The sequence below is a fragment of the Excalfactoria chinensis genome, chromosome Z (genome assembly GCF_039878825.1).
Source record: "Excalfactoria chinensis isolate bCotChi1 chromosome Z, bCotChi1.hap2, whole genome shotgun sequence".
In the NCBI taxonomy this organism is placed as follows: domain Eukaryota; kingdom Metazoa; phylum Chordata; class Aves; order Galliformes; family Phasianidae; genus Excalfactoria; species Excalfactoria chinensis.
In genome coordinates, this window is record NC_092857.1 from 47,012,581 (window position 1) to 47,031,286 (window position 18,706).

At 36.7% G+C, this 18,706-nt stretch overlaps 1 protein-coding gene across 9 annotated transcripts in view; it reads left to right on the forward strand.

Annotated features, from left to right (window-relative positions):
- The window catches only part of PAM (peptidylglycine alpha-amidating monooxygenase), a 119,745-nt gene extending 101,798 nt beyond the window's left edge, over positions 1 to 17,947 (forward strand). For 5 of the 9 annotated variants that reach the window (XM_072360228.1, XM_072360232.1, XM_072360229.1 and 2 more), the window contains 9 exons: positions 2,716 to 2,832; positions 3,416 to 3,488; positions 3,986 to 4,193; positions 4,823 to 5,023; positions 7,400 to 7,518; positions 10,489 to 10,588; positions 15,269 to 15,472; positions 16,606 to 16,662; positions 17,099 to 17,947. In XM_072360228.1, the coding sequence (XP_072216329.1) occupies positions 2,716 to 2,832; positions 3,416 to 3,488; positions 3,986 to 4,193; positions 4,823 to 5,023; positions 7,400 to 7,518; positions 10,489 to 10,588; positions 15,269 to 15,472; positions 16,606 to 16,662; positions 17,099 to 17,280 (1,261 nt within the window). In that variant the 3' untranslated portion in view covers positions 17,281 to 17,947. Of the gene's footprint in view, positions 1 to 2,715; positions 2,833 to 3,415; positions 3,489 to 3,985; positions 4,194 to 4,822; positions 5,024 to 7,399; positions 7,519 to 10,488; positions 10,589 to 11,890; positions 11,945 to 15,268; positions 15,473 to 16,605; positions 16,663 to 17,098 lie in introns of all 9 variants that reach the window. The other 4 variants (XM_072360225.1, XM_072360231.1, XM_072360226.1 and 1 more) reach the window with 1 other exon arrangement.
- The last annotated feature ends 759 nt before the right edge of the window (positions 17,948 to 18,706 follow it).

The window sequence follows — 18,706 nt, forward strand, 5'->3', positions numbered from 1 at the left end:
AATCTTAAACATGATGAATTGAGCCTGAAAGCTCAGAATTTTTCTATTTTAGTGCTTCGCCAGCATGGTACAGAAACAAATTTAAATAAATAAATAAATAAATTTGTGCTATTAGAAACTGCGCAGATGTTTTCAGTGCATTATTAATAATAAAAGCTGGTTCCTTGCTTGACTAAATATAGTCGAATGAATGGTCTGTGCTGTGTTATAAGGCACCTTTAGTCTGCTTTTGGAGCACAGAAACAGTTACACAATGACAAGCCCTTTAATACAGCAGCTTTTCAGTGGCTCTTAGTTCTTTCTTGGAATAGTTTAAAAAATAAAATAATAATAATCCCCTTAAATTATTCATGTTCTCTTACCACATACTGTTTTCAGATTTGTCTTTCACGCTGTACGTGCAATGTGCAATTCAAAAAGAAGATGGAACTATTCACCTGGTTGAGCAGTTAATCACTGGAAAGTTTTTGGATTTTGTGATGAAAAAAGATTCACTGTGTGAGCAAATTATAGAAAACATAATAAAGAATATAAAATCTTTCTTGAACATCTTTGTTGCATTCCTGACATGCTAGGTAGATTTAATTTAGTCTCAATATTGACTAAGAGTAGAGTTCTAGGTTCTACTTCCAAAGGTTATGAGGCCAGGTGATCTAAGCTTAATACATAGTATACCAGAAAGACACTAAACATGTTACTAAATTGTTTATGGTAGTATGGAGTGTCCAGCTGAGAAGCAGAAAAATAGCTGTGAAATTATATTGGAGTTTGAAGTTGGAAGTTGTGGCATTCAATATGTTTTAGTTGCCCTTTGATATTAAACTACAGAACCTATTAGAAAACCATGATGGGAGGAGAGAAATATGATGTTTAACAATAAGGTGTTCAACTCTTCTGTTTGCTTTTACTTTTTTTTTTTTTCTTTTTTTAAACTGTATAGCATTATTTTTTATTCCCATTTATCAAATAAAAAAGAAACGCTGACTACCTTGTAAAATGATCTTAAAGAGTGGCTCTGTAGCATGCTAGTCTAACTCCTCAAAGAATATTTAACAGGATGAAGATGCACAAAATTCCATCCCATACCCTCGTTTCAGTGTTCACTAAGCTTTCTTTGCTGAAAATACTGTGCAGTCTCATTTATGCTGAAAGCACTCATTTCACAGAGGAACTGAGCATCTAGCAGGTAAAGCTTAGAATTCTGGTCAGGGCTGTTACTGGGATCCAGAATAATAATAAGGAAAGTTGATCAGTTGTTTTTTTTTTTAAAGCCATCTAACTAGTCAGAGATAGAATCTTGTTTTCTTCTTGTTCTTCCTGTTGTTTTTGTGGAATACGTGCCCTCACTAAGATTCTCTTCGGTGTTTAACTGTGCTGATTAATACTAAAACCTCCGCAGAGCATGAACTTCAGCTGTTTTGATTTGTATCCATTAGCGTGGGGTTAACTAACACATTTTAGCAAAGATAAATAGGTAGCAAACAAGCATCTCACCATAGCATCTTGGCAGTGTCCAGGAAGGGCTCTGCAGAGAGTTTCACTAACATTTTGTTCATGATCATTTCCAGTGAAAACGATATACTGATATTTGTCAGCAGATAAATGAGTAGCCACAGGTAGTTAGCATACATAAAGACTGTATCTAAACACTATTTTTTTAATTGTCATCTATGCATAAACTTGAGTGCATTATTTTACAGGTTTTTCTCATTACAAATAAGCCAGTATTGCCTTTCCACAATGAAAAAATTATAGACGTATGAATATTTAATATTTTGGAGAGACTGTGCTGTTAGGACTATGGAATTCAAAGCCTTAATAACTTTATTCTTTGCCTTATCTGTGACTACAAAATATTCTCTTGTTTACCAAGTTGCATCAGTCATGTCTGGGTTTCTCTTAGAAGGATTAAAAATGGTCTTTAAAGTATAAGGCAGGAGGGAAGAGTATATCATTTATTAACATTTTTTTGTCCACAACCAAGTACCCTGTTCTAACATTTGTACCTAAATTTTGTTGATAGTGTTTTAATGAAGGTTAACACGGCATCTGAAGGCTGAATGCATTTGATAAGTTGAAAGAAAAGCTAGCTTCTCTGTAGGGTTACAAGTAGCTGATTATTTTTTTCATTACTCATTGTATGGTAGTTTTATGACTGGAACAATAATCAGTTCTGGTTTTTAATATCCAGAATGCATAGTAATGTTGTAATTGTTTAAATATTTCTTTTCTTACTAATAAACTTGGTTTACTTTGAAAATTGTGTGTGGAGCTTTACACGTAAGAGAAATGTATTTATTTATTTACATAATGCCCCAGTGATTAATTGTGTTTGTACTTAGACTACATTGTTTTTATTTGTCATAACAAATTAATAATATTTTAAAAACAAAACAAAACAAAAAAAAACAGTAAAAGACTTGGAAGGTCTTTTTCATTTGCCGGCCTGCTTTAGAATTCTCTTTGATTGTTGCTGAGTTGGTTTTGTGTTCCTTGAGTAAGGATGTCATAACTTTACTAGTGAACGCAGATGTCCCAATAGTATAACTTTTATGATCATATAATAATAAAATAAGAGAGCAACAATACAATAATAGACTAAAAAAATTCAAGTCACTACACTGGATTTAAAATACCAAACCTGACTATTTCATGTGTACAGGTCACCACTGGATTATTCTAATACTGGCTTTGTGTTCCAATGTTTTTGTGTAGTTCTTTTGACAGCAAATTTGTTTATCAACAAAGAGGACTTGGACCGATTGAACAAAACACAATTCTTGTTCTGAATCCGAGTAATGCAAAGCTGCTGCATTCCACAGGCAGAAATCTGTAAGTTTTGTGGTTTGTGTGGATTTTGTTACCTTCACTAATGGAACTGTTAACATTTCCATGTATTTGAGTCCCAGAAATCTTCAACCCATTTTCACATGCCTGTTGTGTATTGCATTGTGTGATTGTAACCTCTTGAGTTTTTTAAACAACAGAAAAATCAGCAAATAATCAAATTACTTACCTTCTTTATTATATCTGCTTTCTACCAATTTATATCGTTTAACCTACCAGTCAGATTAGCAGAAACGCGAAGTATTGTTTATTTTCTTTCAGGTCACCAAATGTTAGCTTGCCTGAGAATGCAGAGATACAGTGAATTCCAAATTTGAGACAGTCTTATAAAGAAAATTCCATACTGTTACATAAATCTTGTTTTGTGAAATGCCAACAGGTTATTGGTTTGTAGAGCAGTACTTTATTTAAAAATATGCATATACACATAAATATACACACACATATAAATGTATTAGGATAAACATATCGCTATTTCATGGTTAAAAAATGAAATCTTCAAATCTACTTTATATCATTACTCTTGGAATAAGTTTTTAACTTGATTCTTCTATATTTATGCTTGCAGATTTTATTTACCACATGGTTTGAGTATAGATAAGGATGGTAACTATTGGGTCACTGATGTAGCTCTCCATCAGGTATGTTTGTGAAGCTGTAATAACTGAACATTAGTATTTTGCCATTATTGTTTGTTTGCTTTCTTTGAGATTTATGTGAGCTATCTATACAGGTCTGTTAAGACCACATTAACAATATGCCCACAGAAATTGGTCCCTGTGGCCTTCAAGTAATATAGATGCACATGGTAATTTGAGCATAGTATTCAGAAGTAAATATACCTGCTTGAAAACAGTGATTCTTTTATAAGAAAGTAGTTTTCTTGTGCACTATAACACAGAACATGCAACTGTTTTATTTGCCATTATCATGGGAAATTTATGTGTTAAGAAATTTATTAGAATCAAAACTGCTGTAAAGCTGACAGTAGATGTCATAATCAAAATGTTAAGGTTGTGATTAGTATATGTAATTATTCTATTCAGAATAATACATATACTTTCTATTGGCAGTCATCCCTCTTCTTATTTCACCCTCCATAACTGAAGCCTCTTCTCTTTTCCCATTGACTAAAAAGGTTTTCAAACTGGGAGTGGATACAAAAGAACCATTGCTGATCCTTGGAGTAGCTCTGCAGCCAGGCAGTGACCATAGTCACTTCTGTCAACCAACCGATGTGGCTGTGGATCCAGTCACTGGCAGCATTTACGTATCTGACGGCTACTGCAACAGCCGGATCATTCAGTTCTCTCCAAATGGATTGTACATCATGCAGTGGGGAGAAGGTTAGAATTCTTGGTTCTTCGTTGCTGTCATCAATTCATGTTATCATTAACTGTGAAATTGCTGACGTTATTACACTCACTTAAAAAAGAAAAAGAAATTGTAAAAATCTGGTAACAATCATATCTTCAAGGCCTCAGTTGAATTTCTTCCTTTATCATTGGATTCCAGGTTTATCCTATTTATTCCATTAGTTTTTATGGGTATTTTTATATTTACTAAATTTAAATACAGCAGCCTATTAGCGTGCGTTTAACATAAGTGTTTCGTGTGTCTTTTTACATGAATAAAATGTTCTGTCTGTCAAAAAAAAAAAGTATATATCTTTTCTGTAAAAAATTCACCATTTTTCTGGGACTTATGACGTTATCTCATCCATTTAAAGTTACATTTCAGCCTGACTGAGGAATCAAAAACTAAGCTTTACCAAATATTGTGGAGGAATAGCTAATTGAGGTAATGTGAAAGGCTGTCACACTTTCCCTAAATGAGTAAAACTACTTGAAGAATGGAATAATGTTTATTCTTTTCCAGGTGCTTTGTTGCGTTATGTGAAATATTGATATTTTGAAGTAGAACTGACAGTTTCAGTGCGTACTTCAACAGATATTGTGGATATTTTGTTTTGCAGAGTCTTCTTCAGGCAGAGCCGGACCTGCACAGTTTCGTATCCCCCACAGCTTAGCTCTGATCCCTGAGTTGAGTCAGCTCTGTGTTGCAGACAGGGAAAATGGTCGAATTCAGTGCTTCAGATTAGAAACTGCAGAGTTTGTAAGAGAGATAAAGCACAAATCATTTGGAAGAGAGTTGTTTGCTGTCTCATATGCTCCAGGTAATTCTTTATCCTGTTCTTGAGATTTCAAGTGGTTGTTTGATGCCAATATGTCACAGTATACATAAAGCAATATTTTATAGAGAGTCCCATTATGTATCTTCAGCCAGATATTTATTGTCTTTCACGGTGGTGTTGATGTAATGGAAAATTTGAGCTGTTTTTCCAATTTGCAGGAAGGGAAGCTTGCATAAATCTCTGCTGCTGAGAAATGACTGATTAGGCTCCCTAAATGTGATGTCAAGTAGATTATATTGTTTGCTTCCTAGTGACTGCACAGTCAATAATTCGTTAGAAATTATGTTTTAAAATATTCATTTCAAGCTCCATTAAGAAGAGCAAACTGAAGAGCTTCCAAGCCATCAAGGAAAAACGTTGAGTTTCTTAAAATAAAGAGATCTGAAAGCAAATAGTTCTAATTTAAAAGTTGTAGGATTTACTGTTAAAATTTGATGATTAATACAATTACTATATTTAGGATTTTAGTCAGATTTTTAATACCAGCACTGAAGGGAATGGAAGTGTTAAGAACTGAAGTAGGAATTTTGGAATGTCTGACCCTGACTCTGTAGTTGATATCAGTTTTAATACTGAGTTTATCTCTGTTTCGTTTTCCAAGAATTTAAGAAATACCGTACAAGTTGAGATACTTGGTGTGTAAAGTCCACTGCTGTCTCTGACAGTGGCAGCAGGAGATGCATTCTAGGGAAGGAGTGCAAGTAGACCACAAAATGCAGTCCCTTCCTAGAATACGTTTCCTACTGCCACTGTCAGAGACAGCATTTTGCAGTCTATTCTTGTTTTTCTGCCCACACACCCAAAGCTACTTTGTCATAGATGTGGTAGGTGATAACTTTTGACTTTGTATTCATAGCATCTCCCTGTAAACCTGTTGCTTATGAGTTTTTCTACTACTTTCTTGAGCAAACAGTTAACCATCACTCAGTATTCAACATGCAGGCATGGTAAGTTCTTACCTAGTGGCAAACTTGTGTTCTCCTTTATTAATGCTCTTCTGATGTTGCTCAACATTCTTTTGAAATTCTAACTGCCACTGTGCATAGAGCCAGAGATTTCAGAGACCTTTTGTTGTTGGCCCTTTGATCTTGAGCTGTCACTGTGAGTTCCAGTCTAAGCATCACATATATAAGATCTAGATTTTTTTCTCACAGCAGCGACACCCTGCTGTTGTCTTTGAAGCTCCTCTGCCATCTGTTTGACAATTCAATTACCTTTAACAAAAAGACTTTCCAGATGCTCTTGATATCAAGACACATATCTATTCCACGGAATTCAGTATCTTCCCCAGTCTGGGAGATGATGTCACTGCTCACCCCTACTCTTTACATCCCTGCTGAAGGCCGTTTAATGAAATTGTTTCTGCCTGTGATACCTGAAGGAGGGATCCCACTACTTAGACTTTCCTGTCCTGAAAAATGACATTTAAGCTCTGGCCTTTGCTTTCTGTTCATTAGTGGGTCTTTCACCCAATAACAACTCTGATTCTTTAGTAACTTCTGGTGTACAGCCTTGTCAAACACTTTCTGAAAATCTCAGGTATGTCTACAGAGTCTCCTTTACTTGTGACAGGCCTTGCTTACCTGTTCGCTTACCAGTCTTGTTCTGCCCTCTTATTGGGAATGAAGGAAATGTATGTACATCTTTCTTTCCTAGGCACTCTTTTTGACCTCTTTTTTGTAAATGGGAAATATTCTGGCACTCTTTCAGTCTCTTGGAAGTGTGGCTGTTAGCAGAGCTAGATGACTCAGTTTGTCTTGAGTTACTTAATTTCACATTTGACTTCCTTCTGAACTTCAGTAGGTGGCATCCATACCTGGAGTCTTACTAACCTCCAAATCTTCTAAAGCTTTTTGTGTGTCTCCTTGAAGTTGAAATGGCTTCTCTGACATCTTTGCTACAAAAATAATAGTAATAATAATAATTGTGTGTCAGGATCTCCCCAGCATACTCAACAGTGAGAAGTAACCGGTATTGAGCTTCCTTTCTCACATTCTTGTGGTCCCACTGATTGCCTTCTTGATTCTCTGTTTTAAATCCATTTTAAAAACTTCCTATTGCCAGAGTAAACGTCCGTAGCAAAGCATCATTTTGATTTTTTCAGTGGTTTTATGTTCCTGTTTTCTTTTGCCCAACCTGTAAAATACTGCTTTCTTCATTCTCATCATTTGCACTTTTCCAGCTCTCAAATGACAAACTTTTGCCTTTGACACCTTACTTAACTTCCCTATCATTATTTAGTTTCCTGTTGAGTTACCTCTGTCTCTGGCAGGTTTTTATGAATACTATCCATTATCATTGATCTCTACTGTAGATTACAATGTGCGAGTTGTTACAGAAAATCTAATGTTGTTGCAGGTGGTCTGCTCTTTGCAGTTAATGGGATGCCTTATCCTGGAGAGTCAGAGCCAGTGCAAGGATTTGTTATGAACTTCTCTACTGGAGAGATAATTGATACTTTCATTCCACTCAGAAAGGTAGAGTATTGTACTGAGTTCCTGTTGTGTATACTTATGTTTAGGAGATTGTTGACAACAATCTGCTTCTGCAACTTATGTAAGATTATTATGTTATTGTAGAAAATGAGATGTTCTCAAATGTATGATTGTCAAAGTTGTTTTTTGTAATAAGCTTGATAAGGGAGCTAAATTATCAGGTCACACTTAAAAATTATACTACCTTCAATGTGATCTCTTTGGTTAACACCATCAGTTAAGATAAGTTTACTTTATAGCTGGCAGAAAGTTATCAAAAATGAATATAGAAGAAAAATTAAGGTCCAGAAATATTCATACAGTTGCATGCTAGTAATATATCAGAAAAAAAATGGTATTCCTAAGCAGAAGTGAAAATGAACTTCGTGGTTACATCCTTTCTTTGCAGAAGATTAGTGTAAAGTCTAAGTGGCATTTATACAGTATTATGAAAAAGTAAAATTGTTGACTGTAGATTGAGTTAGACTAAAGAATGAATGTCAAGATTCCCATTTCTAGTTAGCATGTACACACTGTGATTTGCAGTCCAGTCTCAAGTGATACTGGAGAGAGGTATTTATTCCTAAGTATAGCAAATTACTGTGCTGCCTGCAGACTGACAAAAACTAAACGTGTGGGCTTGTAACTGGGATTGGTTATTTCTATATAAACACACATAGGAAATTTTGCTTTAACATTAGCACGTCCACTGTCCTTCTGAGGGCTTTTTGATCTAATAGTTTTCGGCAATGGGTTCATTTATAATTGCGAAAGTATTTTCATTATTATTTTGAGAATCAATGTGTTAGTTTAGTTTAGATAGTTCCAAGAATTTGTGTAGTTAAAGATCCTTGGGAAAAATTACTGCGTTCTTCAGTTTTGTCTCCAGACAATAGAACATGTATATAGCTTTCATAACTTGATCTGAGATCAAGTTAACCTAGGAAAATCTTGGGTGAAATAAATGAAAACACTCTAAATTCAGCCGTGGAATACTTCTGAATTGTTTTTATGCTTTTGTAAAATTTTAGATGCTCGAGTAAAATGGACACATTTCTTATCTGGGAAAAAATTCACTAAAAAAGTTTATGAAAAACAATATTAAAGTAATGGGAATCTCTCATTCATTAATGTTTTGTAAGGATGACCATACTGAAATTTTTAGTATTTATTATCAGTATTCCTAACTACTTCCATTGCATTTGGCTTATGAGAAACCTTGCACATGAAGAATCATGACTTAGGATAGGAGTGATGATTTTTTCTTTTTCCTGGTTTCATATGTTTTTGGTGGTGGTTGGTTTGATGTTGTTTTGGTTTTTTTGAGAGTGAGGTTCTTTCTTCAGTACGCAATTCTCTGTGTTAGAAGCTTGTAAAGGATGTAGTTTTCAATCCTGAGATCTAAAACAGAATACTTATCAGGTCGAATTCTGTTAAATAAGTTCACTGTATTCAGTTCTCCAGGCTACTCACTGAAAGAAAATATACTTACTGTGTCAGTCCTACTGAGTCAAGGCCTGCTGCTGCAAGTTTGAGTTTCCCTAAGTCACCTGTGAAAGAAATGTTACACATTAAGAATCTTGTGTTAGGGAGGAATCTGTAACTCCCCGTGTCCAGGCAAATGTAGTAGATGTTCAGGAAAGGCGTTTATGAAGGAACAGCACGTGCGTCTACAAAGACACTGACTTATCCCAGTTTTTATTCCAGGTTCTTTGGTTTCTCAGGGCTAGGAAAGTGAACTACCATTTACTCCTTAAACGTTTTACTCTGGGGAACAGTAATAATAGCTGGGAAGAGACATACATCAAAAATAGTGGCAGATAATTTTTAGTTCTTCTCTGGTATATAAATTATAAGTTGTAGATGGAGTAGGTGTTGCTTTGGAATGTGCTCAGCACTGTGGCTGCTTATTGCTTCTCCTTGAAGTTCTTCATTTAATTAGTCTGCAAAAACCAAGGACAATGATTCAGGTCAATAAGTTAATTTGAAGTCTAAAGTCATGTGGAAAAAAGCCCATTCTGGAAAGACTTAATATTACTGGCACTGTTTGTTTACCCACCTCTTATGTTTATCTTCTCAAAGAGATCAGCACTTGTCTCACACTTGTCTGCGCATCTTATGGTTGTGATCGAGAGGCCATTCATATTTTAAGATAACATAATATATGATAACAAGCAATGTCACCCTTTAGTTGTCATTCTAAACAGTAATTCAAATATTTTATGTATTTTGATATGTCTCCTGATTTGTCATATATATAATATGTGTGTGTCTGTATATAGATAAGTGTACCCATTAAAATCATATATATTGTCTGGTAAATTATGGTTTTTCATTCATCACACTCCTAACTTGGAAAATGGGATCCTGTGTTCAGCTGTTACTAACATTAAGTCTGTAAGCAATGACTCAGTGGCACAGCATGCCAATACGCTTCCTTGAAAAAGGATCCACTTAGCTCAGACCTTCACTGGGTCTTCACTGAGTGATTAAGTGCCAACGCTTAAAGCAGTTATGCTAATGGAATATGTACATGCTGATATATTTATTTGGAGAATCTGTGCTTAAAAATATTACAGTCTTTTTCCTTTCTTAAAGAATAAATGCAAGTTTACACTGTGGGTAGCCACATAATGGTATCCAAAAAGTCCACCTTTAGTAAGCTACATTTCAGTACCACTATCATTCATAGCTGTATATGCAGTATGTATCTCATATTTCACTGGATAAAATTGAATGCTAGAATATAAATATGAATTGTTAAGCATTTATTTATCTGATAATCTCCATGATGTTATCCGTGGAGAAGGCAAGCAAACAATAGAGGTGTAATTCCTCTCCTTTCATATGCGTTACACATGCTATGTTTTCCAGTCTAAGAACTAGATAGGGCCATTCTCAGGCTTTGGAGTGAAAAAAGCCTTATGAATGTGTATGCACTGAAGAGTAATCTGTTGCTGCTTTTCTTCACAGAGCTTTGAGATGCCACATGATATTGTTGCTTCAGAAGATAAAACAGTATTTGTTGGAGATGTTCATGCCAGAACAGTGTGGAAGTTTGCATCCTCAGAAAGTATGTTCTTTTTGTTCTTAATGTCACATCCTGACACTTGTGTTTTCGGATATGTACCACTTGTCTGTTACTGGTTTAATCACAGTGATTTCAGTGCACAAAATGCTCTACCTGCAGAAGTTCTGTTAGAAGAACATTCATCAGCATTACTGTATGCTCTGTCAAAGGGAATCATGTATATATGATGAGGTATCAAAATGCATTTGCCTCATGGTAGATCTTCCCCTCATTACATCAATGCATGCTTAAACAAAAGTATAACTTTTTAGCATTTTGTTCGTTTTTGTGTCACATGCTGACAAGTCCACTGCTTCCTTTGAAAACTTTCTGGGGCTAAAAACAAAATCAGCTTTAAACTTCTTTTCATTTGTTTGGGAGTATTTATCATTAGAAAATTAATGTAGCATCCTTTGAAGTTTTATTCCTATGAAGTAGAAATATTTCCCAATTTTAATCTAGTAACCCTCAAACCCAATAGCTTGACTTCAGGGAGAGAAGCCTTATTAGTCAGACATCAGTTTAGTGGGATTCAGAAAAGAAAATAAATGGAATAAGGATATTTAAGGATAATGAATAAGCTTCAAGGGAATGAAAATATAATACACCGTTACGTAATCTTGGATTTAAAAAAATCCAAGAGAGAGAAAGTCTTGGGCTTCATGGTGTTAGACAACCAGCAACAGCCTGACTAAACCAGTTACTCCACATATGTCTGTTTATAATTCACGCATTTTCCTATGGGGCACTTGGTATCAGCTACTGTTAGTAAAAGGAAATGGGACCAGATAAATTTTAAGTCTGAATGGATGTGCCTTTTTTTCTGTATCTAGTGACCTGAACAAGAACACTTCTAGGCTTTTATTCAAAGAAATCTGAGAATAAGAACAGATTGATTTCTTTATCACTTACATGTTCAGAGAGGAAAGCCCTTCTTTTCTTGGCTGAAGCTGCAGTGTAACACTGCAGTAGCTAAGGAGTCCTGGTTCAGCCAGTCTTTAATCTGTCATGGTTTGTGTTGTAATTGGCAGTGTTAGTTTTTGTAGGACTCCCTGGAAGCCTTGCACATATCCATAAAGCATAAGAATTAATTATTGCAAGTACCTTCTATGAATCAAGGTCTCTTCTTTTTTAAGGCCTTGTGTGCTTTTGAATAGTTTTACATGACTCTACTTTATGAAGTTCAGATGCTAATGGGATTGTTTACTACAGGTTGTACTGTACATTTGAAAAAGCTAGCAGGAAAATGTCACTGAGTGTCCTTCTGAAATGTCAGTTGTCCTGAAGAATGATTTTGTTTTACAGAAATGGAACATCGGTCAGTTAAAAAGGCTGGTATTGAGGTGCAGGAAATAAAAGGTTAGTCTGATCCTGAATGGAAATGGAGGAACAACAATTTTGATACAGACTGTGTCCATTTCTGCCAAACTGGAGTTAAAAAAAAAAAAAAAAAAAAAAAAAAAAAAGTTAACTAGTTTGATTGTTTTTTCACCACCATTTCATACATATATTCATTGATAAAATATTCACTGATAAAATGAGTTGGCGCAGAAATTAAGAGAAAGCAACTTATAGGCATATTACTTAGTAGTCACTAACTCACAATCAGTCAGAACTTTGTATTCAGTAAAGACATCTGCTTCACAAGCATGAAGATGAAAATTTAACAAGGGGTTTAATTTCACATCACTGTCTGCTTTGGACTACATTGGCATCTGTAGGTGCAGAAATAGCTCTGAAACAGAACGGTGGTAGTTGCTCCCCGGCAGCCTTCTCCTTATTCTACCATCCTCAACCAACAAAGAAGGGTTTTTGGGGACAGCAATTGATTCATCTTTCTGCACAATCTTTCAGCATGCAGTCTCCTTGGTTACACCATGTATAAAAAAACCTCAAGTCATTGTATTCTTATCTATTTCTTTCTAGACTTACTCCTTTTATTTTATCTGAATGAGAACAGGAGATAGAAAAGAAAAACGTAGAAATTTAATATGAGGGGATTAGGGAATGTATGTAGATAAACTTGAAGGGGCCAAAATAGTTGTTCATGAAGACGAAAAGTAGCTTTAATCTTTTATCTTCTGTCCAATAGACTTTTATGCTGGAGAGGAAAAGGTTTTATTTCTGTTCAGGAAAAAAGTGCCTGGCAGCTGAGAGAGCTTTATAAAATGTTCAGCTGTTCTTATTTGGTTTCCCTTGTTGAATTCAGTACTTTTTTGCTGTACTTTATGTCTGTATTTGTAGACAGAGAAATGTTCTAAAAGATCTCAACTGCCAAATGCAACATGTAGCAGAAAAAAAGTAGATGGCCATTACAAAGCAGTGAAATTCTTATTGTCAGAACAGTTATCCTGTTTTAACTCTATCAGATCTCTCCATCAGTACTCTTGTAGCATTCAATAGCATTGTCAGCAAAAAGTGCTGACAATGAAATATCCACGGGATAAATAATCTGGGGATGTGTCAATGTATTTCACCTTTTTTTTTAGGTAGATACCATGGTATCTGACAACTTGGATGTTACAGAGAATATTGAAATAGTATCACATAGGGTAGCAAACAGTTCTTAAGTAAGAATCTCTGAAGGGAAAATATAGGATCATAGAATCATAGATTCATCAGGCTTTTAAAAGACCTCCAAAACCATCTAGTCCAATTATCCACCTAAACTATGTCCCATAATACAACATCTGAACATCTCTTGAATGCCTTCAGGGACAGTGACTACAACGCCTCCCTGGGCAGCCCCTTCCAGCATCTGATTACAGTTTTGGAGAAGAAATTTTTCATAATATCCAACCTGAACCTCTCTTGGCACAATGTGAGGCCATTCCCTCTCGTCCTATTGCTAGTTATGCCAGAGAAGATACCAACACCAATCTTGCAACAGCTTCATTTCAGGCAGTTGTAGGCAGCTATAAGGTCTCCTCTGAGCCTTCTCTTCTCTAGATGAAACAAGCTCTGGTCCCTCAGCTGCTCCTCACAAAATTTGTGCTCCATACTCCTCACCAGCTTTACTGTCATGCCCTCAACACTTTCCAGGGCTTCAGTGTCTTGTAGAAAGAAGCCCAAAACTTATCACAGTACTTGAAGTGCTGCCTCACCAGGGCTGAGTACAGAGGGATGATCACCTACCTGTTCCTGCTGGCTACACTGTTTCTTATGCAAGCCAGGATGCCGCTGAGCTTCTTGGCCACCTGGGCACACTGCTGGCTCATGTTCAGCTGAGCGTTGACCAACACCCCAGGTTGGTTTCTTCCATACTTTCTTCCAGCCTCTCCACCCCAATTCTTCAGCAGTGCCTGGGGTTGTTGTAGTCAAGATATGGGACCCAGCATTTGGTCTTGAACATCACACAGCTGGCCTCAGCCCAACCATCCAGCCTGTCCAGATCCCCTAGGGGGCCTTCCTACCTCTAGGCAGATTTAAGTCCTTTCTGCACCATTCTCTGGGCCCAGCCATCCAGTCATTTATTTACTTAGCCAAGAGTGTACCTGTCCAAGCCACAGACTGCCAGCTTCTGCAAGAGAATACTGTGGGAGGCAGTGTCAAAGGCTTTGATGAAGTCAAGGTAGATTACATCAATAGCCTTTCCCTCATCTACCAGAAGAAGATTGGGTTGGTTAAGCAGGACATGCCCTTTGTGGGAGGTAGACTTTGATCGACTGGTTGTCCAGCACATGCTGTGTGTTCTCACTCTTTTTTGGAGAATTGCAGCATTGCTCAGAGGTTGCAAAGATACAGATAATAGGAAAGGAGTTCATGTCTATTTGAACAGAGAGCTGATTATCTTTGTAATAATGTTAGTTGAAATTTGAAGTGTCTACTATTCATTCAGATCACTTTAACTGTATACAGAATAGAATCACAATTTCAATCTTTGTGATGTAGCTACCTTCTTAGACAGGCAGTTAAACATTAAAATAACGTAGCTAGACAGTTTTAGTTGTGAAAAAAATAGCATGAAGTACATGGTCTTTCATACATTTGAAACATTATGCAAAGGATTTTATTGAAACTGTTTTTCTCACTGTAGGCGGATAGGAAATAGCTGGAAATGACTGGATGAAATTTTCAAAAGCTCTTTACAGAGCCAGAATTCTTGCATGAGACACAGCAGTTCTGAATATGTAACCCTCAGTCACAAGTTTATGGAGAATAACTTGAAATGCTATCTTTTTTGTCTGAGATTTCTGTATTTCTTACGAGGAAGTTATTTTCAAAAGGAGATATGTTTATTTGCAAAGCAGAGTGTGTTTTTTTTCAGGATCTCTGTGAATTTAATTAATTAGTTAATTAAAGGCAAAACCTTGCCAGGCACCTCTTTATCCTGAGAAAAGGAAAAGGCATTCTTGCTGGAGAGTGGTATCACTCATAATCACAGAATCACAGAATTGTAGGGGTTGGAAGGGACCTCTTGGGATCATCGAGTCCAACCCCCCAATAATCTCTGCCTTATAGTGTTCTTCTCTGAGGTTAGAAGTAAGCATTGAGAGGGAAAACTTTTGGGAGCCTGGCAGGACTGGAGAATGCAATCACTCTTTAGTGAGGGCTAATTATGTCACTATTTGCCTTTTATTTCCTTGTCACTCAGCACTTCAGGCATTCTAGTGGTTGTTTTCTTTAATTCCTCATTCTGTTGCTTGATGGTTATGAATTACTGAAATTGTCTTCTTTTTAAAGCATCAGAAACAGTTGTAGAAGCCAGATTGAAAAACAACCCAGAACCAACAGACACACTAAAGAAGCAGGAAAAACAGCATTTGGTTCGACGAGCAAGCACTGGAGTTTCCTTTGTTCTTATTACAACTCTTCTAATTATCCCTATTGTTGTCCTGCTGGCAATTTTAGTATTTATTCGTTGGAGGAAGACAGCAGTCTATGGAGGTAACCATAAGTAACTGTACAAAACAAGCACGTCTCTGAATATAGAGGGACATGGGTGTGAGGAGGGGTGTACTGTCTCCCTGTACCCTTCTCTGCAGGTTCAGTGATGTTGCATGCAAACTAAGCATCAGCAAACACATAGCAGCAACACCCAAATTTGTTCTCGACCTCAAGCCGCCATCCTTTCAGCATGTGTATTCATCACTTACCTTTAACTGGTCTCAAGAACGTTTGATAATTACATGCATGGCATAAACAACTTTGTGAAGGTGTTCTCAGTAAGCAAAGAAAACGTACGTGAAACAGGCAAGCGATGGTTCTGCCATTGACTCAGACATGGTATGAAAGAATGGGCCATTCAGCAGTCTGATTTTACTGTGCTGCTGAATTGGATATAATTTTTTGATGTGTCAGAATCTCCTTCTGACTGTTTTCTGTGTTCAGGCATGCATGGCACGCCAGGCGTGCTCTCACTGGAATACTGCACCACTGTTCTCTGTGATTGCATTGCACAGCAGCATCTTCATGTTCTGTAATGATTCAAGCGGTGAAATAGCTTGATGTAGATACACCAGTTAAGTAAACTCCCTGGGCAGATTTATGGAATATAAGTATTACATAGAGAAATGTTGGTTATGGCTTTTTTGGAAGATTTACCAGTTCTTTGTTGGGAGAGGGATTTGTTCCAGCACACCCAAAGGAATTAACAGATCACTGTCTTACAGAAAGCATTCATCTCTGAAGGCAGACTGTGCCTCCTGCAAATGTCAAGCCATATTTTGTCCTGTGCCAGAGTGTAGTTGTTGGTTTTGCACATTATAAACCATGGGGTTCTTGTCCTTTCTGTAAGCTCTTGGCAGTAACAGAAGTGAACACTTGAAGGAATGAAGTTCTCAGAAACAATATACGTGGGAATCTTCTCTGTGACTGAAGTGCCATACACTGAGTGTGCAGTGATTGTTGTGTTAGGGATTATCACTCTTCACCTTTACCAAAAAGTTGAAAATTCAGCGTCCTTAGCACTCCCAATTAATGTGTTCAGAGTCTGTGCTCTGTCTTAAAAAACAGAAATAATTATTGAATTACTGAATATAATCTTTAAGGTCACTTTTGAAATGTCTGTTGTCTTTCAGCTGACGGGGAGCACAAACTTGACTCAAATTCAGGACGAATTTTAGGCAGACTTAGAGGTAAGTAACATCTGAGATCTTTTAAGCACCCAGTAGATGTAGATAACTTCTAGTGGAACTTTCTCAGAGAAAGTTATGGGAAAATGTCTCCTCTAACTCTCTTCATCCAGCAGTATCTGCCTACTAAAAAGGAAGTGGAAGGCCAGAGTCTGTTAATGAAGCATTTGATTAATGGAATGAAGTGCTTTGAGACCGGGGGCCACCTAGTAGGGATGCAGATAGCCTGCATAAAGACTTCTAATGAAACAGTGTTTGCTGAAAATAAACATTTGAAACTTCAAAGATGAGTTTCCTTTCTGTTCCATCATCTGTGTAAATTGCACTTGTGCAGATCTTTAAGAACGCTTTCTAGAAGAAAAGAAGTATTTGACTGTGTAGGTGGATTTTTTCCCCCTTCACACTTAAGCAACTTTTTATGACAATTTCCTTCCCACAGGGAAAGGTGGTGGTGGCCTCAACCTTGGGAACTTCTTTGCAAGTCACAAGGGCTACAGCCGAAAAGGCTTTGACCGACTCAGCACTGAAGGAAGCGATCAAGAAAAAGATGAAGATGATGGCACAGACTCAGAAGAAGAATACTCGGCACCTCCACCTCCACAAGCACTTTCTTCCTCCTGAAAACAGCCTTTGAGTTCTCCATTATATGATTCAACCCAGAATGTCAGATTCCTTTTCCCTTAAGCACGTTTAAGATTTAATTGTATTTAATTGTAAACTGTACTAGTCTGTGTGGGGCTGTACACTGGTTTCTTTAATTTTTGTTTGGTTTTGGTTCTCTTTTTAAGTGGAGGAGTGTATGGAAGTTCCATATCAGTGCCGTTGTTTTTTTATGTGACCATCTTAATAAAGCATATGGTCTTCTTCTGATTGCAGCACTGATTTAAAGCGGTAGTATTTTCTCATAACAAATTGGGGATCTTTTCTGTATTTGTAAATAAATTGTATTACCTGCTTCGAGAAAGTATTTTTCCTATAAATATTCAGTTGCCAATTTCTTTTTTGTGCCTTTCCTCTTCCATGTCCTTAACCTGTTGCAGTACAGAGAAAATACAGTGCCACAAGAAAATGAAGCTGCTAAATCTTCTTCTATTTTTTTAAAATCACTAACATTATATTGCATTGAAGGAAAAACAAAAAAACAAAAAAAAAAAAAAAAGTATCTATTTAATTGTTTTCTCTTCTTGATGTGTTTCTGGGATGTCTTATTTTTAGATGGTATCACTGTTAGAACACTATTTTCAGGAACTGAATGTAATTTGTGTAATAAAGTGTTCGCAGAGCATTAGCTGGCTGAGTGTACTCTGGAATTTTTTGCATGCTTTTAAGTTTATTTTAAGTATATGACTTCTGTAAAAGTTACACAGACCACTGAAATACAGGTTAAAAAAAAAAAAACAAACAACATAGTAATGAATGTCTTCTACCAGCGGAGGAAAAGTGCTGTTTTGTGTGAATGGAAGATATTTTGCTGCATCACAAGGTTTGGTTTCTTTGTTTTGGGGTATAAAGTGAAGCTTAACCATTTAAAGAGGAGTTGTACTATAAAAAGGCAGGGTTATTTAATAAAACATGGTCATAGCTAAGAGGAAGCTCACATTTCAGGTTGCATACTCAGATCAGTCATGGTAGGCATCTAGCGCAACCTGATGGACAGTTCTGGTTGTGTTCCTCCTCATTTGGTTTTCCATCCATGCGGCTGTAGTTCTCATTCCTAATGTGCTGCCTCTTGGAACAGAAGACCGAGCAGATAATTGTCCTGCCTGAGTCATCAACGTGTGAATCACTGTGTGACGTTGTCATGATTTATCAGTCTAGTTTGAGGATCACAGCGTGATTAATCTCCTTTTAAAACCTGAGTTATGAGCAGAGTGTACACAACTGTAATTGCCACAGGGTTTTATGGAACAGCTTTCGTGATCATCACTGTGGGTGTTGTAGAGCACTGCTGCTGGTGATGCAGAGAGCTCAAAAAATAGGCTCTGGGTTCCTTGTGGCTGTGGGTTTTCTGAAGCAATAAAGGTAAATTGCACTGCAGCAAAAGACA